The sequence below is a fragment of the Phyllostomus hastatus genome, unplaced genomic scaffold (assembly GCF_019186645.2).
Source record: "Phyllostomus hastatus isolate PE091 unplaced genomic scaffold, TTU_PhHast_1.1 phas_contig_147, whole genome shotgun sequence".
In the NCBI taxonomy this organism is placed as follows: Eukaryota; Metazoa; Chordata; class Mammalia; order Chiroptera; family Phyllostomidae; genus Phyllostomus; species Phyllostomus hastatus.
The window spans coordinates 9,266,527-9,292,353 of NW_025333603.1; the positions used below are offsets into that span (position 1 = coordinate 9,266,527).

Below are 25,827 nucleotides of genomic sequence, written 5' to 3' on the forward strand. Positions count from 1 at the left end.
TAAGCCTTGTCATTTTAACTATAATATGTCTCCTTGTAGGCCTCTTTGGGTCCAACTTTTTTGGGGCTCTCTAAGCTTCCTGGCCTTGTGTGTCTTTTTCCTTTACCAGATTAGGGAAGTTTTCAGTAATTATTTCTTTAAATAGGTTCTCGATTCCTTGCTCACTTCTCCTTCTGGTATTCCGTGATGCAGATGTTATTATACTTCATGTTGTTCAAAATGTTTCTTAAGCTCTTCTCATTTTTTTAAATTCTTTTTTTCTTTTGTTGATCTGCCTGGGTATTTTTTTCTACTTTGTCTTCCAAATCACTAATTCGATCCTCTGCTTCAGCTAACCTACTGTTTATTCCTTCCAGTGTATTATTTATTTCAAGTATTGCATTCTTTATTTCTGAATGGTCCTTTTTATGGTTTCTATGTCTTTTTTCATGCTGTTAAATATCCTTATAATCATTACTCTAAACTTTCACTCTGATAAATTGCTTGCCTCCAATTCATCTAATTCTTCTTCTGGAGAACTCTCTTGTTCTTTCATTTGGGATCTGTTTCTTTGTCTTCCCATTTTGGCTGCTGCTTTGTATTTTTCACCTTAGTTGTTAAACCAATCTGTGATATAGCCTTAAGCTGTAATCAGCATCCTGGTTTAAGAACCACAGGGTGGGGCAGAGTAATTCCTGCAGGCAGGGCTATTGCTTCCTCTCAGGTTGATGCCACTTGGAGAGGAGAGCTCTGCCTGAGAAAGATGGCTTCTGCAGTATGGAGAATGACCTAGCACAGGTATCCTGGCAGCTTTTCTTTCAGTTCTTTCTCCAGAGCCACCATCCCCAGGCTGTCCTCACATGTCTCTAGTCCATTCTTCCCTACCACTGCCAGAGCACAGGGTAAGTGGGCACAAATGAAAGTTTTTGTGTTGGCCCTTTAGGAGGCTCTCTGCATCTCTAGCTGTCTTTCCCTAGTGGACAGAAGCACTGCTGCTTTTCATAGCTGGATGTTACCTGGGTTCCTTTCCAGCTCTGGTGCTGTAGGCTGGGAGCCCAGCTTGAGTTTAGACCCTACACCTCTTAGGGGGAAACCCCTGGCCACTGAATTATCCATCCGCCACTTTAGCTGCTGCCAGTGGGAGCCCAGGCAGCCCTCTTGCACCACCTCTGCTCTCCCCACCAGCCTCATTGTGGTGAAGTGTTTTCTTTTGTCTGTCCTTGGTTATAGGTATTCTCTTCACCTAGTGTTCAGTTGGTTATTGGAGATGATTTCTCTACTATTTAGTTGTAATTCCAGATTGGTTCTGGGAGGAAGTTAGTGTCACTTCCACTCAATCCTCTGCCATCCTGTCCCCCTCCCCACAGTATAATGTTAAATAGTAAGAATAATTGTAGATATACTTGTCTCTTATATTTATTTTAAGTTATGCTTCTGTTGTTTCACCTCTAAGTATTAGATTGAATCTTATGAAATTTCTGACAGTGGACCACATTTTTAGTACAAATGAACAAACATAGCAATTTCATATAGTTCAACCTAGTATGACATTGCTGTAGGATTTTCATTTATTGAATTAAGAAAATTTCCTGCTAGCTCTGGCTGGCGTAGCTCAGTGGATTGAGTGCAGGCTGCAAACCAAAGTGTTGCAGGTTCTATTCCCAGCCAGGGCACATGCCTGGGTTGCAGGCCATAACCCCCAGCAACCGCACATTGATGTTTCTCTCTCTATCTCCCTCCCCTCTCTACAAAAATAAAGAAAGAAAATTTTCTGCTGTTCCTAATTTCAAAAATGTTCTGAGGATTGATATATATTGAGTGCTTTTTCTCAATCTAATGAGATTATTATATAATATGGTTCCCATATTTATAAAAAAGGACACATTTTGTGATGTTTCACCTTTTCCATTCTATGAGAAATTCTTTTTGGTCAGGATATTATTTTACTATATTTTGGTGGATTTATTGGCTAATATTTTATTTAGGATCTTTCATTTGTGTTTATTAATGAGATTTTTGTTTATGAATCAAATACTTATTTCATTTAGTTTTAAGTTTATTTTGAAATATTTCAAACAAAAAGTTATAGAGTAACATAATGAACACTCATATATCCACCTACTAGCTTAGGTAAAACATTACAGGTGAAGGTAAAGCCTTCTGTATATCTCCCTCTGTAAGAAGCCCTCTTTTCTTACCTTTTGCTAATCCCTAGGATGAATTTTGTGTTACTATTGCTCTGTATTTTTCAATGTATTTCTCATTTTAATATCTGTCTTTAAGTGATGCTTAACTATCTTCCCAAAAGCATTGATAATATTGGTTTTAAATTATTTGGTTTGAAATATTTTATAATTTTTATTGTTATTTCTACTTTAGTTTATGAAATACTTAGGAGTTTATTTTAATTTCAAGATGCATAAGATTTATATGTATGTATACACCTCCTCATATATAAACACCTACACATATACATAATACTGTCTTTTGTGGTATTTTAGTTTAATTTCACTGTGATATTGAGGTTAGTATGATATTTTCTTGATATTTTCCTTGTGTCCTAATATCCCATTATTGTGCATGTTCTCTATTTACTTGGAAATAATATATAATTTGATTTGTTGGATGTAGGTTTCTATCCTCTGCTCTTATCAAGTTTATTTTCTCTGAAATCTTCAATTTCATATTAAATTTTTATTTGTATAATCTTAAAGTTTAATAACAATTATGTATTTTCACTGTGTCCTTGATGTATTCCAGTACACCATGATGCATAGAACTGTGGATTCACTTATATTTATTCTGTTTTGCACTTGGTATGTGTTTTTCATCTGAGAATTAATGGGCTTCTTCAATTATAGAAAATTCTTAGCAGTTATACCTTTGAATAGTGTTTTCTGCTATTCTTTCTTCTAACAGTACTATTAGATTTGTATGGAAACTTTTATCTATGTTCTCTATGTTCTTAAGTGTTTTTTGTTGATGGGACATTTTTATATCTTCTTGTTCTAGAAGAATTCAACATTACATTCTTATTTACTCATTAAGTTAATTTTCAGTCTCCTCTATTGAGATTTTTCACTTCATTGACTAAATATTCCCTGATTTCTCATGAAGCACCACCCCCCTATATATATGCCAAATATTTTTACCTTTTTAAATTTTATAGTTTTTTTTTTAAGATTTTATTTACTTACTTTTAGAGAGGGAAGGGAGGGAGAAAGAGAGAGAGAGAGAGAGAGAAACATCAATGTGCGGTTGCTGGGGGTCATGGCCTGCAACCCAGGCATGTACCCTGATTGGGAATCGAACCTGTGACACTTTGGTTCGTAGCCTGAGCTCAATCCACTGAGCTATGCCAGCCAGGGCTAAATTTTATAATTTTAATGAAGGTTTTCTCCCTTATTAGGTGAAAGACCCAACATACTTATTTTTAAATTATTTTCAGATTGTGCAAATTAATTTTTCAATTGGAGGGAATTTATCTCATGATATTCGATATTGTTGGTTTTCTTTGTGCTTGGGGTTGCACTGAAATTACAGCCAATTTTGGGAGGATTGGTATCGTAACAATATTGAGTCTTTCTATTCATGAACCTGGTATATTTTTTTCATCTATTTAGGTATTCAGTTTCTTTCAGTGATGTTTGTAGTTTTCTTTGTTTCTTTTGTTTCTCTATCCCTGTGTTAATACCTTCTTTTGTCTTAACTAATTTGTAAAGTACCATTTTAATTCTGTTGTTTCTTTTACAATATTTTAAAAGTTAACTTTCTTAGTGGTTGTCTTGGGGTTCACAGTTAACATCTTAATTTATAACAATCTAGTATGGATTAATAACAATAAAAGTACTTTGTCTTTAAAGTAGGATTTTTTTGCAGAGACAGCATATTTGTGTCCTTCTTTTCTATCCAATATGACAATTTCTGCCTTTTAATTAGAATGCTTAGAATAGTATTAATATTTATGAAATTATCTATAGAGTTGGTTTAAGTCAACCACTTTGCTATTTATTTATATTCCACTTATTCTACCTTATTTATTTTAACTCCCCTCCCTTTTCCTGCTTTCTTTTTGGAAAGATGCTGCCTGTCTCTTTAAAGATTGGCAGAATCTGTAGAAATGTGGATGAGAAAAAAAGTCATGCCTTCTTGCATATATTACAAATTGGAAAGAGACAATATTTTTCAGTGAGGACAATTAGGGCAGCACTAGCCAACATAAATATAGTATATGTCACAGATGTATGTGACATATTTTTCTAGTAGCTATATTAATAAAGTTAAAAGAAATAGATAAATTTACTTTAACAATTTTATTTAAATCAATATATTAAAATATTCTTTCAAAATGTAATTAATGTGAAAGTTACTAATGAGATAGTTACTTTTTTTGTAATAAGTCTTTAAAATCTTGTACTTTACAAGAATAACAATCCATTTCAGTTTGAACTGGCTGCATCTAGAGGCAGAAGTGGCCAGTCTAGAGAGCATGTATTTGAGCAGCTCTCAGGCAGTTTTGGTTTTAATGAGGCAGAGAAGCTGATTCACAGAATCAAGTTTGCTGAGCACCTTGATTTTAGTAATCAGTTGGAGTTACATTAGAACAAAGTGGAAAAGCGAATAAGAGGTAGATACTAGTAAAAAATAGTTGGCATGGGAGAGGGAAGATGGCGGCTTTACTCTAGGCAGCGTTTTTCTCGGCTTCTGTGAAGAGGGGGGAAACTCACGGATCGGTGGAGAGACAGAGCAAGTGGGCTGGGTTGCCGAATCACTTTTGAAAGCAGGATATCAGAAATTATTGCACTCACTGAAACACCAGACGGTAAGCAGTCTGATACAGGACAAAAGGGGCCCAGGGATCAGCGCGGGGTCTGGGGGTGTGCAGGCCCGCCAGTGCTCCAGGCTCTGCCCCAGGGCTCCCGGGAGAGGGAAGCCGCTGCTCCCTCCCTCCCCCAAATACGGGGGTGAGAAACTCCAGGGGAGAACGGGTTGCTAGAAGGAACAGATTGGCCAGTTGGACTGAGAAAAAATCGCCCAGGGAATATGAACAGCCGCCCAGAGACCGAGGAGAAGTGAGAGCCTCTAGCCGACAGGACCAGGGGCATCTCTAGCCCGGCGGAAGTGCAGATTAGTGGAGAGCACAAGCCGGCTGCGCTAGGCTTGTGCCCCATAGGGAGGCCGGAATCGCGTGCTGCGATCCCGGAATCTCGCCTTGCGAACCTGGGAGGGACGTGGTACTGGGTGCGTAACTGCAGTGGTGGCTCTGAGATTTCCAGCCAGCCCAACCGGGGGAGCTGGGAAAGGTGCCAACATCCAGTCGGAGTGCGGTACGGTAGGAACACGGAGCTGGAAACGGCTGGGCTTGCGCACCGTCGTCGGGAAGACTGACTCTTGTGGGCCAGTGTGTGCGGGGCGCCCAGGGTACCTGACAGACTTGCTGAGATCTGATTGTGAGAGAGAGAAGCATTTCAAAGGCCCCTCAGCCAGCTGAAGCCAGCAAGAGCAGAAAAACTGGTCTGGCCGGTTAGAAACCAACAAGAGGTTTTTGTTTGTTTGTTTGTTTGTTTGGTTCGTTTTTTGTTGTTGTTGTTTTTTTTGGTTTTGTTTAGTTTCTCTGGCTGTTGTTGGTTGATTGATTTTATCTTGTGTTTTATGTGACTTTTTTTTTCAATTCTTATTATTTTTATCTCGCAATCCCTTATGTTTCTCTTCCTTTCAACCTAATATTATTCTTTCCACTCCAAATTTATCTCTCCTGCACTACATCTTCTGCTTTTCTTTCCTTTTTTTTTAATCTTGCAAGTTACTGTAAATTTGTATTATCTTTTTCTCACTTTTCCGACATTTTTTATTTTAATAATATTTGGGTATTCTTTTTCTTTCTGTATAATCTTCTTTGCTTGGCTGGTTATACTGTCATTTGATAGGTTCCCCCTGGTATCTCAGTCACAAGGTGTTGATAAGTTACTATCCTTCATCTATGTTCCATTAACACACCTCTCAAGGTCTATACTCTTTATTCTTATTATCTAGACCTCATCGATTCTGCCACAAGACTGTCACTTTACTATTACTGCTAGTAAGACCTAGTCTATACAATTGTAAATGCTTCTCAATGCCCCTACCTGATCTCAGCCCACTTTGCAATTTTCTGAACTATACTATTGTGGGGGGTTGTCTCTATTCTTGAACTCACTACTCCTATATACTAATCTTTAGTCCAACCCTACCTTAGAAGCTGACCTCCCACAGCCTCACAGCTTTCTGGATCCAACTAACAATCCTCTCGGCCCCAATAAGAGTCTTACCTTCTCTCCATCCTTTCTAAAACGTGGATAGTGGGGTGGAGGATCACGGTTAACACTATAAGGAGCCAAAGGATAACCCATCTCTTCTCTACTGGCTGCTAAAGTAAATATCATAGTATACTGTCTTGCTGTTTTAAACCATTTTGCCTTACTCCTCCAACTGATCCCAAAAAAGAGTAGGGTGAAGCTGTGAACACCAGGATACACAAAGGAGATTGCACCACTGAAACACACAAATATTCTACCACAGAAGTTCACACCATAATTACAGGGAATCAGAACAGTTCAAATTAACAAACAAGAAGAAAAAAAGAAGAAACCCACGAACAATGAGAAAACAAAGAAACAACCCCCCAACTGAAGGGAAACGAGGAAGCCTCAGGAAAAATGCTAAATGAAATAGAGGCAACTCAACTATCAGACAGTGAGTTCAAAACAATGATTACCAGGAAGTTCAATGAACTCACAATGAGCTTTCAGAAATTAGAGGGAAATTACATCAATCTCACTGCAAACTATATAAACATGAAAAAGGAAATAGAAACTCTCAACAAAGGTCAAGAGGAAATGAAGAATACAATTTCTGAACTGAAGAACACAGTCGAAGGAATGAAAAGCAGGATCGATGAAGCAGAAGATCGGATTAGCGAGCTGGAGGACAAAGTAGAAAACAGCATCCAGAAAGAGCAAGAAAAGGAAAAGAGGCTCAGAAAGAATGAGGAGGGATTAAGAGAAATGCAAGACAATATGAAATGTAATAATATCCGTATAATAGGGATACCAGAAGGGGAAGAAGAAGAGCAAGGGATCGAAAACCTAGTTGAACAAGTAATGAAGGAGAACTTCCCTAATTTGACGAGAGAAAAAGTCACACAAATCCAGGAAACACAGAGAGTCCCAATCAAGAGGAACCCAAAGAGACCCACCCCAAGGCACATCATAATTAAAATGACAAAATTTCAAGACAAAGAGAGAATCTTAAAGGCAGCAAGGGAGAAGAAGGAAGTAACATACAAGGGAGCCCCAATAAGGCTAACAGCCGACTTCTCAATGGAAACACTTCAAGCCAGAAGAGAATGGCAAGAAATACTCCAGGTAATGAGAACCAGAGGTCTGCAACCAAGGCTACTATATCCAGCAAGGCTCTCAATCAAGATAGAAGGCCAAATAAGAAGCTTCTCAGACAAAAGAAGTCTAAAAGAATACACCTCGACCAAACCAGCTCTGCAAGAGATTCTAAAATGACTGCTTTAAGGAGGAGAGAAGAAAGAGAGAGAGAGAGGAACACACAGACATAAAAGGCAAAAATAAGTACCTATCAATAATAACCTTAAACATAAATGGATTAAATGCTCCACTCAAAAGACATAGAATAGCTGATTGGATAAGAAAAAATGACCCACATATCTGCTGTCTACAAGAGACCCACCTCAGGATAAAAGACCTACACAGGCTGAAAGCGAAGGGCTGGAAACAAATCTTCCAAGCAAATGGACAGGGAAAAAAAGGCGGGGTAGCAATACTCATATCAGACAAAACAGACTTCCAAAAAAGGTCCATAAAGAGAGACCCAGGTCACTTCATAATACTCAAGGGAAGAATCCATCAAGAAGATATAAATATTGTAAATATATATGCACCCAACATAGGAGCACCAAAATACATAAAGAAAATCTTAGAGGACTTCAAGAAAGATATGGACAGCAACACAATTATAGTGGGAGATTTTAACACCCCACTATCAAAAATGGACAGATCTTCTAAACAAAAATATCAACAAAGATATTGTGGCATTGAACAATACCCTTGAGGAAATGGACTTTACTGATATATACAGAGCCCTCCATCCAAAAGAAGCTAAATATACATTCTTTCCAAATGTACATGGAACATTCTCAAAGATAGACCACATGATAGGACACAAAAGAAGCCTCAAGAATTTCAAGAAAATTGAAATCACACTAAGCATTTTCTCAGACCACAAGGGACTGAAGCTAGAATCCAACCCTAAGGAAAAAAAACAAAAACACTTAAAATCATGGAGATTAAATAGCATGCTATTAAACAATGAATGGGTCAAGAATGATATTAGGGAATAAATCAAAAGGTTTCTGGAAACAAATGAAAACAAATTCACAACAACCCAAAACTTATGGGACACAGCCAAGGCAGTCCTGAGAGGGAAGTTCATAGCGATACAGGCCCACCTAAAAAGGTTAGAAACATTCCAAACAAACAACCTAACCCTACGTCTACAAGTACTTGAGGAACAACAACAAAGAGAGCCCAGAGCAAGCAGAAGGAAGGAAATAACCAAGATCAGAGCAGAATTAAATGACATAGAGACTAAAAGCACAATTCTAAGGATCAATGAATCCAAGAGCTGGTTCTTTGAAAAGATAAACAACATCGACAAGCCTTTCAGCAGACTCATCAAGAAAAAAAGAGAGAAGACCCAAATAAACACAATCAGAAATGAAAGAGGAGAGACTACAACAGATACCACAGAAATACAAAGGATTGTAAGAAATTACTACAAAGAACTGTATGCCAAGAAATTTGAAAACCTAGATGAAATGGACAACTTTCTGGAAAAATATAACCTTCCAAAACTCAATGAAAAAGAAGCAGAAAGTCTGAACAGACCAATAACAACAAAAGAAATTGAAGCAGTAATCAAAAAACTCCCAACACACAAAAGCCCGGGACCAGATGGTTTCAAAGGAGAGTTCTACAAAGCATTTAAGGAAGAGCTAACCCCTATCCTTCACAGACTATTCCAAAAAATCCAAAAAGATGGGAGTCTCCCAAACTCTTTTTATGAGGCCATCATCATCCTAATTCCAAAACCAGATAAAGACACAACAAAGAAAGAAAACTTCAGGCCAATATCACTGATGAACATTGATGCTAAAATCCTCAACAAAATACTGGCAAACCGCATCCAACAATACATTAAAAAGATCATACACCATGACCAAGTGGGATTCATTCCAGGGATGCAAGGATGGTTCAATATTCGTAAGTCAGTAAATGTAATACATCATATAAACAAAAGCAAAGACAAAAACCACATGATCATATCAATTGATGCAGAAAAAGCATTTGACAAGGTACAGCACCCATTCATGATAAAAACACTCAGCAAAGTGGGAATAGAGGGAGCATTCCTCAACATAATAAAGGCCATATATGAGAGACCTTCAGCCAACATCATTCTCAATGGACAAAAATTAAAATCTTTTGCACTAAGATCAGGAACAAGACAAGGCTGTCCACTTTCACCACTTCTATTCAATATAGTACTGGAAGTTTTAGCCACAGCAATCAGACAAGAAAAAGAAATAAAAGGCATTCAAATCGGAAAGGAGGAAACAAAACTGTCACTGTTTGCAGATGACATGATAGTATACATAGAAAATCCTATAGACTCTATCAAAAAACTGCTTGACCTAATAAATGAATTTGGCAAAACAGCGGGATACAAAGTCAATAACCAGAAATCAAAGGCATTTCTATACACCAACAATGAAACAGCAGAAGCAGAGATCAAGGAAAGAATCCCATTTGAAATAGCAAAAAGAAAAATAAAATATCTAGGAATAAACCTAACCAAAGAGGTAAAAGACCTGTATTCAGAAAACTACACAACACTGAAGAAAGAAATCAAGGAAGACACAAACAAAATGGAAACATATACGGTGTTCATGGATTGGAAGAATGAATATCATCAAAATGTCCATACTACCCAAAGCAATTTACACATTCAATGCAATTCCTATTAAAGTACCAATGGCATATTTCACAGACATAGAACAAACACTTCAAAAATTTATATGGAATTATAAACGACCCCGAATAGCTGCTGCAATTTTGAGAAAGAAGAGTAAAGTAGGAGGGATCACAATACCCGACACTAAACTATATTACAAGGCTACTGTAATCAAAATAGCCTGCTACTGGCATAAAAACAGGCACATAGACCAATGGAACAGAACAGAGAGCCCAGAAATAAGCCCAAGTCTCTATGGTCAATTAATATTTGACAAAGGAGGCAGCAACACAAAATGGAGTAAAAATAGCCTCTTCAACAAATGGTGTTGGGAGAACTGGACAGCCACGTGCAAAAAAAATGAAACTTGAGCACCAACTTACACCACATACAAAAATAAATTCAAGGTGGATAAAAGACTTAAATATAAAACATGACACCATTAAAGTCCTAGAGAAGAACGTAGGTAGGAAGATCTCAAATATTTCACGCAGAAACTTTTCTCCTGATATGTCCCCTAGAGCAAGGGACATAAAGGAAAGAATAAACAAATGGGACCTCATCAAAATTAAAAGCTTCTGCACAGCTAAAGAAAACAGTATCAAAATTAAAAGAGAATCAACTGTATGGGAAAACATATTTGCCAATGACACCTCAGACAAGGGTTTAATCTCCAAAATATATAGAGAACTTACACGACTGCACTCTAAGAAGACAAGGAATCCAATTAAAAAGTGGGCAAAGGACTTGAACAGACACTTCTCCAAGGAGGACACACAGAAAATCCAAAGACATATGAAACAATGTTCAATATCGCTAGCTATCAGAGAGATGCAAATTAAAACCACAATGAGATACCACTTCACACCAGACAGAATGGCCATCATAAACAAAGCAACAAACAACAAATGTTGGAGAGGTTGTGGAGAAAAGGGGACCCTAGTGCACTGCTGGTGGGACTGCAGACTGGTACAACCACTATGGAAAGCAGTGTGGAACTTCCTCAGAAAACTAAAAATGGATCTGCCTTTTGACCCTGCAATTCCACTGCTGGGACTCTATCCTAAGAATACTAAAACACCAATTCAAAAGAACCTATGCATCCCAATGTTCATAGCAGCACAGTTTACAATAGCTAGATGCTGGAAGCAACCAAGATGCCCATCAGTAAATGAATGGATCCAAAAACTATGGTACATTTACACAATGGAATTCTATGCAGCAGAAAGAAAGAAGGAGCTCCTACCCTTTGCAACAGCATGGATGGAGCTGGAAAACATTATGCTAAGCGAAACAAGCCAGGCAGTGAAAGACAAATACCATATGATCTCACCTTTAACAAGAACCTAAATAACAAAACAAAGAAACAAGCAAAATATAACCAAAGACACTGAAATAGAGGACAGGCTGACAGTGACCGGAGGGGAGAGAAGAGGGAATTTAAGGGGACAGTGGGAAGGGTTCACAGGAACAAACTTAAAGGACACATAGTCATAGACTAAGGGGAGTGTGGTAATAGGAGGGAAGTGCGGAGGGTGGGAGGGGGGAGTGGATTGGGAGTAAAAAGGAGAAAACTGTATTGAACAATGATTAAAAAATAATAATAATAAAAAAAGAAAAAAGAACAAAGACTCATAAAAACTAATAAAATATGAACCTCTATGTTCATTGCAGTGTTACTTACAATATCTAAGCTATGAAAGCCATGTAACATGGTGCAGACAGGAGGGGGGCCCCAAACAGGGCTTTGTAATGGGGTCCAGAAGAGCTTGGAGATGATTGGCTGCACAGCTCAGGGCCACACCTTCCCAGAATGCTGGCAGTTGTGGCCAATTGTGGGAGGAGCCGAAAATGAACCTGCAGCAGAAGATTGGTGCTGGGATTTAAGCCCAGGCATGGCAGTCATTAGGGGTCTTTCTGGGTACCACATGGCTTTGGTGGAGAGTTGGAACCATGTGTCTTGGGCATCTTGTTGGGACCACATGGCTTGGGTGAGATTCAGGACCACACATCTTTGGAAGTGCTCCCTTTTGCTTTGTGGATGGTGCTGGGAGCCTGAATCACAGACTTCTACTTGTTTCCTGAGATATGGTACCCCAGACTCGGCAGAGGGAGAAGGAGGGACTGTGTGTTTGTGGGTGTTCTAAAGAACTGTAGTCTGTATAACTTTTAAATAAACAATAATTCCTTTCTTTTAAAAAAAATAGTTGGCATAGAAAATAATCGTAACTGCTGTGTGTGAAGGGACGTGAAGTCTTAGTCATCTATGAAACGCAGTAGTCTGTGTTGATGTGGCAGGTAATAGTTTTCAGTCTAACAATGATAGCTACACCGAATAAATGCCCTGTCAGGTGCTGTTCTAAGTGCTTCAAATGTATTGTGTTGTGTCATTTACTGTGTGATTTTACATAAGTAAGTCACCTGTCCTTTCTTGGGGCTCTGTTGTTTTCATATACAAAAAATCAAAAGCCATACTAGATAATCTGTGAGCTTCTTCTTAGTACTGAAAGTTGGTGTTTTTAGATACATTGATGAGGAAAATAAAATTTCTGTCCTCAGGGAACATATAGTCAAATAAAAGAGGTGAGACATATCCATTTAATTAAAAGGCATGGTGACAATAATTAGGGCCTTAAGAGAGCCACAAAATCCTGTGAGAATCTAAAACATGTTTACTTGCACATAGTAAATGCATAGCAAATGTGTAAATTGGATTGAATTGAATAATGATAGCTGCTGAATCAAGAGAAGTGTTTTGTTTTTTTTTCTTTGTTAGGGAAGGACAGTTGGTGTGAGCCTTGGCAGGGGTGGGAGTGAAGGAGGAGAAGGTGGGACGGACTCGTGAGGCACAGTTATCCAGGTGGTGGGAGGACACAGGGCACGAAAGACATGTGTGTGTCCAGAAGATGATGAAGTGTACTTTGACCCTGTTATTAGGGGATGTTGGATAGAAGTTCTATGAGGGTAGGTTACATTCAAATCTTAAAGAGCCCTTTAAGATCCTGTTAAGGGCATGTTTTATCACTGACAAGGAAATGTGGCGGAGGATGGAGAGACTGTGCAATGCAGTTTTATAGAATCTCCACATTTTACATGTGTGCTATCATCCACAAGGATGCTTAAGTGAAATTTTATGTTTAAAAAAATATTGGGCTAGAAACTTACAATTCACTTGCTTTGAAACTTTGTTGTATTAGTTTTGACGAGGAGGTGTATAGGCTGCCATTTAGGGTAATATAGGTCAAGTTTGTGCTCTTTATTGGTATTTTTTGTCTTCTAGTATAGTGCTTTATTTCTGCTGATTCTTAATCCTTCATGATTAAATAATGGTAAATAAGTTTATGTCAGTATTCAGCACAGAGTGGGCGCCTAAGGCCGACTGTTTAAAACTATTAGAGTCTGTCCCAAGAGCCAGTACACAGAGCTTCAAATGTGGCACAAACAACCACATGGAAAAATCAGATTTCTCAGGGATGGAAGTTACAAAGGCATTTTCTTTAACTCTGTAAATGCTAGAATCTCTCTATGTCTTTTTATTCCTGTGTATTTTTTATTGGCTTAGCAGACTTGTCTTTTTATGTTATGTTTTGTGTCATTTTAGCATGATAGATCAGGGAATTCATAAAGCAGGAACATCCATCTACCTAATTTCTTTCAGGTGACCTGTCCAGGAGTGGTGCTGAAAGACAAGGAGGACATCTATCTTAGCATCTGTGTGTTTGGCCAATACAAAAAGACACAATGTGTCCCAGCCACTTTTCCATTGGTCTTCAATGCCAGAATGGTGTTTGAAAAGGTGAGTTCAAATCTCACATTGAAATTAACAAACAAAATTAAAATAGTTACAAATTTGGAATAAAATTCTAGAACACAGTTATTATTGCTGACTATGTACTTTGATTTAATTCAAAGGAAGATTTGTCACATAAATTTGGAGGCTTAAAAGTACATATGCATTATGTTATACATTGAATCCATTTCTTTTTCATGATGGGTCAATTTATTTCTAAAATTTTGATAGTGGACTTTATGTAAAATATCATACCTTGAATTCTAAATAATATTGTCATAAAAATGAGACAGGAAATACTAATAGATAAGGACAGATCATATTTTACTATGGCTGTCTTGTGATGCTTCTTTTTATAAGTCTCTTTCTCTAAAACCTCTGCTTTTGGTTATTACCAGTTGTATTTCTTACTTTTGAAATTTCCTTCTTTCTCTATTTCCCTCTCTCTTTCCTTCCTTCCCTCCCTCCCTTCTTCCTTTTCTCCCCAAATAATTACCTAATAACCTGCTGTGTTCCATGCACTTTTTAAAGCACTGGATAGATAAACATCTTTCTCCTCTTGGAGCTTTCGTTTTAATGGGAGAAATAGGAGGCAATGATTAAGTAAACACAGAAATAATATGATTTGAGATAGTGGTAAGTGTCATGAAGGGAATAAAGGGAGGTAAGGGACAGAGAGGGACTGAGGGGTAGGGGCTTTGTCTACTTTAAAGGGGGATCAGAGAAGGCAATTACATTTAAACTGAGCCTGAATTATGGGGCAGAATCAGTTTTTTAAAGGACTAGGGGAAAAGCATTCTCAGCAGGGGAATAGCAAATAAAAAGGCTTCTTGTTAGACACAAGCTGGAAGAGTTGGAAGAGCACCAAGAAGGCCAATATGACTGTGGTAACGAAACAAAGGAAGAATGCTGGCAGATGAGGTTACAGAGGGAGGCAGAGCCAGCTGCAGTGTTTGTAAAATCTTCCACAGTGATCATGGGAAGCAGAGAGGAAGCGATAGTTCTCAGTAAGGTCAAAGGTTTCTTTGTTTGGGAAAGGAATATTTTGGGAACTAGAGGGAAAAAACAAAGACTGTGTTACATGTATGTTCCTTTCACTTCCTCTTCTCCCTCCTTCTTCCCTCTCCACACTCTCCTGTAGGTGTTCCCAGAAGCCGTGGACCCTGGAGATGTGGTTGCACAGCTGGAATGTAAGTGTTTAACTTTGCAATCCAGATTCTAAGACATTTTAGAATTGTGCTCTTTAATCTTGAATTAATAAAAGTTAAAAAGGGTTTAATAAAAAATTTTAAAATCTTGCATTTTTTTTAGAATTTCAGAATATACCTGGAAATGATAAAAAAAAATGCATGTGCTGCAGAGAGGCTGGGAATTTTTTCTTTTTCTGTGGTTAGTCTGTGGAAAACAAAAAGACATATTGGAACTTTTTACTGATTAAGATAATATAGATTGTTTACAATGTAAGAACAGAGATTCATATTAGGTAGCTCTCTGCCCTGCAGGCAAAAATATGTCTTTATTTTCAGTCTATTGCAAATCAAGAGAGTAAATAATAGAAGATTGATATAATGGTAGTCTAAAGTATATGTTTTGCATTTTTTATAATGTTACATGTTCACGGCTGAGGATAACAGTAAATTCTTCGAAGTACTAGGAGTCAACCATAAAAAGGTACAGCTGTTTGTGAGAGCAGCATTGCAAAGGTATACACTTGGGAAGAGTTATTTGAGCTCTGGATGTAAAGTGAAAAGCTCCATTTTTATCCTTTAGCTAGAAGGGATCATGGATCACCAGGTCGGTCTAATATGTGGTGTGGATCAAAAGGCCAGCACTCTTGGGCATCATCAGTGCCAGTCGTCTCCTCCACACGCCCCCATCCACTCCCTGCTGCGACTCCAGCAATGCAGAGTCATGGAACCTGGTGCTGTGCTAGGGTCTGGGCATATGGCAGGGACCGGGCTGGCTCATTGTCTGTCATTCAGGGATTTTCTAGTGTAGTGACTCTTCTCCAGGGAATTCTTTATGGCATGTGACAGTATCTTATTTTTTTTATAGCTGTCTGTCACTTGGTATTCTGTCTTTCATTGTAGCAGACCAACTAGGTGGCAGTTTGGTGCCAGTGGGTGTATGACTTTTAATATTTCCCATACATTTCACTCAGTATCTGGGAAATTGTGTATCTTAGAAGGTATGAGTATAATTATATCATCATTCTGAAGTTCTTCTGTTATGGAAATACATATCTATCAATAATTGAATCTCAAAAACAGGCAAGCAGAACAGAAAGACTCGTAGATACAGAGGACATTTTGATGATTGACAGATGGGAGGGGGTTTGGGAGGATGGGCGAAAGAGATGAAAGGATTAACAAGTACTAATAGGTAGTTACAGAGTAGTCGTGGGGATGTAAAGTGCAGCATAGGGAATATAGTGAGTAATACTGTAACAACTGTACATGGTGTCGGATGGGTGCTAGATTTATCGGGATGATCAGTTAGTAGGTTTATAATGTCTAAGCCCTGGGTTGTACTCCTGGAACTAATACAATATTGTATGCCAACTGTAATTGAAAAATAAAAAAAATTATTTAGAGCAAAACAATGAAAAAAAAACAACTTTTTTCTATTTGATTTGAAATTTGGGGGCTATGAAAGAGTACTTAGTCATTATCATTATTTAGAAATGTTAATGCCTAGATTTCCCTGATTCAGTTTTTCTCTTAGATCTCTTCTACCCATCGTTGATATTTCACTTTTTTGCTCTTTCTGAACTTCACCTTCCTCTGCCCTGGCTTTAAATATTAGTGTTCCACTGTCCTCATTTCTTTGATCTATTTTTCCTTAGTTTCTCCTTTTTCCTTATGTACTCTCCAAAGACTTGGTTTTATATATATTACCTATTTTCCCATGACTTCCACGTCAGTCTTTATCCCTGACCTCTTCTGTGAGCTTTGGGCCCCTTTTTCTTTTACTTTTTTTACTTTCAGTTTTGCAGTCTTTCATTGTCCCTTACCCTCATTAGTATGAGAAATTAAAGACACAAGGAGGAGAGAATGTTGAAGTCCCTTATACCTATTACAAAACTTCAACAATGTTTGACGTATTGCCAATCTTATTACATGTTCACCCTGATGCTTAAAAATATTGTTGGGATAGTTAATTCTATACATATATCCTTCCACCAGAAATACTCTGGCATGACCTCTAACTGATAAAAACATCTCTCTCTCTCTCTCTCTCTATATATATATCTATATGTATATAGATACACATAGATATGTATAATATATAAGATATATTAATATATATATTATATATAATATATATATATATCTCCCCACCATGCTGGCATCATACCTAACAAAATTAATATAATTTCTCAATAGCATCAAATATGTAGTCATTATGCAGAGTTCACCAGTAGTCACCAAAATGTCTTTTAAGGTTGGTCTGCTAAAATCAGGACCTAGTGAAGGTGTGGTTCACACATTCAATATATGACTGTGAGCTCTTAAGCTTCTTTTTTTTTCTGTAATAGTGTTCTTTACTTTTTTCTTTCTTAATGCTGTGAATTTGTTTGAAAAGCCAGGCCCTTTAGAATGTCCCACAATTTGGATTTGTCTAATTGCTTTCTTAAATTGCTAGTTAGCTTGTTTATTACTTGCATTATAAAATTGAAATTAACCCTAGAGCACTGATTAAATTCAGAATTATTTTGTTTTTTGGTAAGAATCCTTCCTAGTTGGTGATGTGTCATTATTGCATCGTGTCCAGTGGCATTTCATGTCTGACCGCCTTAAGTTCAGTGACGCTAAGTTGGCCATTCGGCTCCAGGCAGCATCGGCTCCCTCCTCCATTATGAGGCCCCTCACCAGCCTTTCCTCTAACAGCTGTAGCATTCGTGGAGATCCACCTTTTCATTAGGAGTTACCAAATGTGATATTTTAAAATGATATCGTCATTCTCTCTGTATTTATGAGCTTCAATTCTAGAAATGTGTTTTTATTAGTAGTTTGGTTACTGTGAAATAACAGTTCTTATAGAAAAGGTAGAGTCATTCTTCTCTCCTTTCCTTTAATAGATTTAGTGAGTGATAGTTCATGTCTCACAAAATTCACCCATTGTAACTACAGTTAAGTGATTTCTAGAAAATTTGAACAGGTGCGAACCATCCTCACAATCCAGTTTGGAAAACTTCCATCACTCCCAGAGCTGCCTGATACTTACCTGTAGTCGTTCTCTGTACCCACTTCCAGTCCCCAGGAACCACTGGTCTTTTTTCTGTCTCTCTGCATTTGCCTTTTCTAGAAACTTCGTATAAATGGATTAATATAATACGTAGTTTTTTTGTGTCTGGCTTCATTCTCCTGGAATAATGCTTCTGCAACTTATCCATGTTGTCTTATGTATTAGTACTTCATTACTTTCTATTGATGAATATTATTTTATTGTATGGGACTTACTTCCTCTTCCCAAAACTCCAAAACAATGCTGAGAGAAATTTAAGATCATCTTTAAAAACTGCAGTGATACAGAATGTTCATAGATCAGAGCTCTGAGGACAGTTCATCCAAAGTTTATCTTTTGATTTAACACTATTTCTAGTTCTGGCCATTTGGGTAGACGTTAGGGCTGTTTCTAGTGTATGGCTGTCACAGACAACGTTGCTATAAATACACGGCTATATGCTGGCTTGTTTGCAAATATGTTCCACTTTTTAAGAAACTGTCGGCAGGTTTTCCAACGTCACTGTACCATTTTTATTCCCACCAGCAGTGTATGGAGGTTTCAGTTTTTCCATGTCACCCTCAAGACTTGATATTCTCAGTCTTCTAGATCACAGCCATTTTAGTGGGTGTTTAGTGCTTTCTTGTATTTCAGTATGACTGAATGATGTTGAACATCTTTCCATGTGGTTGTCAGGTATTTATAGGTACTTTCTTGTACAATGCTTGTTTAAATCTTTCACCCATTTTTGAATTGGGTGGTGTATCTTATTGAGTTGCAAGGTTTTCTTCTTTCATAAAAATATTCTAGATGTGGTGGTAATGGGAGGGAAGTGGGGAGGGATGGGAGGGGGGACTGGATTGGGAGTAAAAAGGAGAAAACTGTATTTGAACAATGATTAAAATAAAAAAAAATTCTAGATGTAAGTCCTTTATCAGATATGTGATTTGTAAATATTTTTACCAATCTCTGGCTTGTCTTTTTCTTCTCTTAATGGTATCTTTTGAAGAATGAGTGGTGAGGGCCTCTCCAACACTTGTTGTTTGTTGATTTGTTTGTGATGGCCACTCTGACCGGTGCTCTTTTTCTTTTCTTCTTGGTTGGCCTAAAGTCTTATCAATTTTGTTCATATTTTTTGAGAAGTAATTATTTATTTCATTGATTTGTTTTCTATTTTCTTCTTTTCTATTTTATTGATTTAATTTTAATCCTTATTATTCATTTCTTCTACCACTTGGTGCATGATTTTTTTCTGAAAATATTCTAAGTGCACTTGAATGAGTATGTTGCTCTTGTTGGTTCAGTTATTCTATATTGATCTATTTCTATCACTTGGTGAAGTTAGTTGATAATGTTCAAGGCTTCTGTATTCTTGCTGACTTTATTTCTTGGGGGCTAGAAGAGGTCTGGTTGTTTTATCAATTAACAACCTTGAGAGAAGGGCATTTGAATGTTCCACTATAATTATTGAATTTTCTGTTGTTCCTTTCATTTTTGTCAGTTTTTGCTTCATGTAATGTACTGGTTATTGATTTACTACCCCACAGTTCCAATTGAATCTTTCTGCTTGATCTGTGGAAGTTTATCTGGCCCTTTAAATATTTGTTTCTTTCCAGCTGGCACTGAAGTTTTGTGTAGTAGAGGGCCCCGGAGTAACATTGCAGAGGGAAAGAGTTTTGCTTCCACATGTGGGTGAGCCTGCTCAGCAGGCTCCTACACTGTGCCTGTTTTATCCCCAGGACCAGACTTCCCTGGCTCTTCCAGCCTCTCTGGGGCCCAGATATTTTTATACATGGTGGCCAACAGCAGCGTCCCTTAACTGTCCCCCTGGGTGGCTTTGTAGTGAAGTGCCTCTGGTGAAGTGCCTCCCTGGCACCCTAGAGGAATGACTTGTGACAAATTCCAGAAGGCAGATTTCCAGTAAGTTCTACTGGCAAGCACTAGAGTAGCTTCTCTCTCTCTGTGAGCCAAGGCTGCACTTTCTCTAGCAAGTTCTGGGGCTGAGCACTGGGGCTGAGATCTTGGGGAGAGAAAGCTCTTCCTCTGAGTTCTGGTTGCACCCAGGGCAGACGGCTCTCCTTCTCTCTGCTATCTGTATATTCTTTAAGTTCTTTTTACCTCCTCCTAGACTGTCCCTCATTACCTTAACCCCCCTTGTAGTTAATAGTTCTTTATATTAAACTTTCCCTGTGTGGTTTCTCTCTCCTGATTGGATCCAGACTGATATATTTACTTTGAGGCTCTGTTTTAATAGCTTATACCTTTATAATTTTGATATCTTCCTCAATCTTAACCACATTTATGGTAGTAAAAATTCATGGCAGCAAAGTTACAGCAGTTTCAGGCCTCATATGTCCCTATAATATTCTAAAAATAAGAGGTTTGTGTCCCATAACTTCCATCAGGTCTTCAGATGTATTCTAATCACAGTAAGATGGAAGATGTATTGAGTAGTACACTCTTGGCTTAACTTGAACATGTCTTCCTTTGTTTCAGGTGGTACATGTTCATCTTTGTTAGAACTACATAGGTCTCTAATGGGGGGAGAAAAAAGAGGGATGGAATGGTGTGGGGATAGCTCCTAGACATCCCTACAGTGAGCCTCCATAGCTCTGAGCCTTCAAACATAGAGTGATGGTAGAAATGGTAGAAACAGCCCCTTTAAATATAATATAAAGTTGAGCCCAAAGAAGAAAGCAGGCTTTATGTCAGTCAATGTAAAGGGAAGTATTTCAAGTAAGGAAACACTGAATCTATGTGGATTCTTCCAGAATTTCCACTTGCCTATTCTCTATAGGAATTGAGTTACATATATCATTTCCCATGTGTAACTTACAAACCTAATGTGTGCTTGTCTGCCTGACTGTCTAAAACCCAAAATTCAGTAATTAAAAATACATTGTCTAAAAGCAAATTGAATGTGGTCTGCATGCTCAGGGAGATTCTGGGATTCCCTTAATTGGACAGTCTGATAAATAGTCCTTGAGTAACCTCAGGTAAAAACACAACAGTCTTTGGCACACAGTAAACACTTAAAAATATACCTTGGTTATTACTCTTGGTGGTGCATTATTATTGGTTTGGCCAAGAAGTTTACTTGTTTATTTTTTCTGTAAGATGTCTCTTGAAGTGCTTAGTTGTCCTCACTTCATTTGAAACAATTTTGTTAGATTGTATTGTGACAGCTATCACATTAGCATGCATTAAAAAAAACTTATCAAAATTGGTAAATTTTTGTGTGGCCACTTTAATGTTGAAGATGCAAGAAATAAGCAACATTTTTGGCATATTATGCTTTATTATTTTAAGAAAGGTAAAAACGCAATTGAAATGCAATAAATGATTTGTGCAGTGTTTGGAGAAGGTGCTATGACTGATGAAATGTGTCAAAGTGGTTTGCAAAGTTTCATGCTGGAGATTTCTCACTGGACGATGCTCCACGGTCGGGTAGACCACTTGAAGTTGATAGAGATCAAATCGAGACATTAACTGAGAACAATCAGTGTTCTACCATGTGAAAGATAGCCGACATACTCAAATATCCAAATCAGTAAAGTTACTGGTGGAAATGAGAAACGTGTCTTTTGTTTTACGAAAAAAAACCTAAGCCGACTTTTTGGCCAACCCAATATTATTGTTATTAGTAGAGAACTTACCAGTTCCATTTCACACCTCTAAGGAAATTCCAGAGGCCTAGAACCACCTAAGATGCTGGGGAAGTATGGGAGATCTGTCCAGAAAAATTTTAGCCATTGTTAATGTAATGAGAAACGTTTGTGTGACATCAATGTAACCTGGCAGCCAAGGAGAGTGGACTGGAATGTGCATGCATGAACAATGACGACTTCACTGTACTAGTCAGTAGGGGCAGTAGATACCACTGAGTGAGCGTGTGTACTGTGTGGGCTGTTGTGTTCAAAATGACTGAGCGAGTAGAGCAACAAATCTGCATCTGATTTTGCGTTAAGCTTGATTATTCCTCCATGGAAACTGTTTAGGTGATTCAGAAGGCCACTGCTATGGGCAACTGATGATTGGCAGCTTCACCATGACAACGTGCCTGCTCATGCATCATGTCCTATGAAGGGTTTTTTGATGGAACATCAAATCACCTAGGTGGCTCAGCCTTCTACAGCCGAGATTTGGTGCCCTGTAACCAAATTCCTGGCTCTTCCCAAAACAAAAATCACCTTTGAAAGGGAAGAGATTTCAGACCTTTGATGAGACTCAGGAAAATACAATGGGGCAGCTGACGGTTATTTGGAGAACTCTGTGAGGTCCCAAGGTGCCTACTTTGAAGAGGACTGAGGCATCATTGCCCTATGTATAATGTTTCTTGTATCATGTATCTTCTTAAATAAATGTCTCTATTTTTCATATTACATGGCTGGATACCTTCTGGACAGACCTCATATATTTATGATATAGAAAATGATATTAAGTACCAATGATATTAAAGACATAATTGGATTAAAGACATATTTTACATTCATGGAGAAGGTATTCTCTTTAGGGAGATGGTTTTAATTCTGGAATTTAACAGAATAAAATTAGGTATAGCTAAAACTATATTTTGTGAACCATTTTTAAGAAGAAAGGGAATGAAAAGTTTCTGCTTCTTTGTTGAAACCGGGGGGTTACATCCTTTCTCACTGAAGGTTTAGGTTCTCTTCTACTCATACATACGCACACGCACACACACAGTATACTGATACAAATATACTGTCTGAAAAGCTGTTCATACAGATAAACATCATGCTTTCTCCCTCACTTCTTTCCAGTCACTGCTCAAATTTATCATTTTAACGAGAAGCCTTGCTCACGGTGTATCTACAGGAGCAACACATTTTGCTCAGTATCTCAACCTCTATCCCACTGTCTTTAAGAATTACTGTATCTTCTGCACCAGGATATTGTATGCGTTTAGTGTTTCCACCAGGACAGCAGATATAAAAGGGCACCTCAGGGCAAATAGCGATGAATGATCCTCCTCCTTTTCTTATTAGTGCTATTGTTTACTCTTTACTTCCTTTCTTTAGAATGACAGTTTTATAAGAGCAGAGATTTTTTCTCTTCAGTTTGCTATATTGCTGGTGCATATGGCAATGCATGTTATATGCTAGAAACTTGATATCCAAGGAGTTAAATAAAATATCGTAATACCTGCTTCTCATTAATTTTATGAGTGTTGCGTCTATCCTATTGAGATACCTATTTGTAGTGTTATAATCCTTTGATTAGCAAATATACTTAGTATTGAGAATTTTGTAATAGCTGCTCTGGCTTCATTCCCTTCAACATTTGGATCAAGAGAAGATCATGATATTTATTTATTTATTTATTTATTTATTTATTTATTTTTAAAAAATGCTTATTTCTACTCACTTTTTAAAAAGACTTTATTTATTTTTAGAGAGGGAAGGGAGAGAGAAAGCGAGAGAGGGAGAGAGAGAAACATCAATGTACGTTTGCTGGGGGTCACGACCCGCAACCCAGGCATGTACCCTGATTGGGAATTGAACCTGCGACACTTTGGTTTGCAGCCCGATGATCTTTATTTATATTGCAGTAGATTACTGGTGTCCCTATTGCTTTTTTTTTTTTTTTTTTTTGCCTGTAGGGAAAAATGGCAGTTTCACGAGAGCCCCTGCTTTTCAGCTTCTGGGAATTAGTGCTACCTGGTGTTTGCAGTTTTTTAAATGCTTTCAGGTGTAGATTTGAAGGCTGAGAATAAATCCTCAAAGTCTTTGGGTGTGAATATCCTTGCCTGGATCCTCAGGAGAGCTTATAGGACTCAGAATGCTTATTTTATTTTATTTTATTTTATTTTATTTTATTTTATGTTATGTTATGTTATGTTATGTTATGTTATGTTATGTTATGTTATTTTATTTCATTTGTTTTTTAATTTAATCTTTATTGTATATTTTAAATGTGCAATGGCAAATGCATTCTAATAAATTCACCTTCACCTTTGTAATTAGGGCAGGTAAATCAGTGTTTAGAAAATTATTATAGCCATTGTTCTTGCTGATACAGAGAGTTAACAGCATTCTGATTCTCTCAAGATATTTCCTGTAGCTTTTGATTTGCTACACGTGACTAGGATTTCTGGAGTTTTGCAGTACATATACTTTGTAACTCACACTAAAAATACATGAAAATGAAATTTTTTCAGAGGAAGGAAGAAAATTGTCATTACTTAGTTATAAGATGAAGGACAACTATAAAATGGGGTTAATTCCATTACATGTTCCAGTAGATGTGACTTATATAGCTTAGATTTGGCTTCCAGCAACATTCCTTTCCTTGAGTCATTCTGGCTGGGGTGAGGCATTTTCATTTTACTTTGGTCTTTTATAAAAGGGCTGTTTCCTTCCTTGGCTTTATTGTAGCCTTTTACTTTTCTTTATGAAATAATTTTTGCATTAATTTTAATATTCTATGGGACTTGCTCTTAAACCAGATATACATGTATATGTGTGTATACATGTGGATAAGACATTAGCATTTACATGTATGTAAAGTATACATGTAAATGCTAATGTCTTACCTTTTTAAATTTGTTTTTCATTTATATTAAAATGTTATTTTTAATTGGTTATAGAATTACACTATTTTACTTTATAGCAGAGTTATATATGTAGTATACAATGCTTATTACAAAAAACAGCAGTCCTGTAACCTCCCTCTCCTTCATCATTTCCCACTCCTCTATGGACTACTTTTCATTTTCTTAAAAATTGTTTTTCTTTGTATTCACTTAAATATCTCTAACATGCTTATATTGCATGTGAAACATTTTTATTTTTGATTTTGGATAGTATCTACTTTCTCCTGTGGAAAATGAGGATATAAATACTTTTCATAAATTCTCTGCTTGCTCTCAAAACATATACATGCCCATTTTCTGTCTTTCTTTCCTTTTACTATAGTTATATTACAATTTTGGTTTATATTTTTATGACCATATTAAAAGTATTTATAGCTGAACCATGTGGTATACATACTATGATTACTTTCCTGCAAGAATTTGTTTTTTTGCTTGAATCAATAATTCTTTCCCTGTGCTTACTTTTTTATAGTTTTAGCTTTTTATTTTTTGGTTAACCCTGATTCTCTCTCAGGTATTTAAATCATTTTCTCAAAGTTTAATGTTGTTTCACTTATAAGTCTTTTTTTTTTTTTTGCTTAGATATGTAAAGTATTTTTTAAGTCTTAGTATTTTATTAGACTATGTCCTAAAGTAGTTTTTTTTTTTATGGCTTGTTATTCTTAGATATGATGTGTTATCTTTCATTTATAGGTTCTATTTTTTTTATTTCTGCATAGTTTCCTGAACTATACTATTTACCATTTATTTTCTTCCTTTACCTTAGTTATCTTCATCAGGCTCTACTATTGTAGTATGTTGAATCTTTTTTGCCTGTTTAGTATTTGTTATTTTCCCTCATATTTAAATATTTTGTTTCTTCATGATTAAGAAAGATCCCATTTTTTGTTAAATTTCTTTTAAGGCATTAGCTGTTGTGCTTATTTTGTTTTGTTACAGTTTTGAAATGACTTCTTCTCTTTCTACTTCTTTCCTGAGTTATACTATGTCACTTTTGTTTTTCTAGATTTGATTGACATAGTCCTTCAAATTCCAGTCTTACCTTATTATTTTTTAAATAATAGGTTACAGTTTTGATCTATCTGGCAGACATCTACTTCACAAGCATTCATGTTCGGTGTTGCCGGTAGACTCGTGA

The 25,827-nt window shown here is 37.1% G+C and overlaps 1 protein-coding gene across 2 annotated transcripts in view; it reads left to right on the forward strand.

Annotated features, from left to right (window-relative positions):
• SPATA6 (spermatogenesis associated 6) overlaps positions 1-25,827 on the forward strand; it is a 109,239-nt gene that overhangs the window by 10,581 nt on the left and 72,831 nt on the right. For both annotated transcript variants that reach the window (XM_045858842.1, XM_045858852.1), the window contains exons 2-3: positions 13,718-13,855; positions 14,991-15,039. In XM_045858842.1, coding sequence (XP_045714798.1) covers positions 13,718-13,855; positions 14,991-15,039 — 187 coding nt within the window. The remainder of the gene's footprint in view (positions 1-13,717; positions 13,856-14,990; positions 15,040-25,827) is intronic.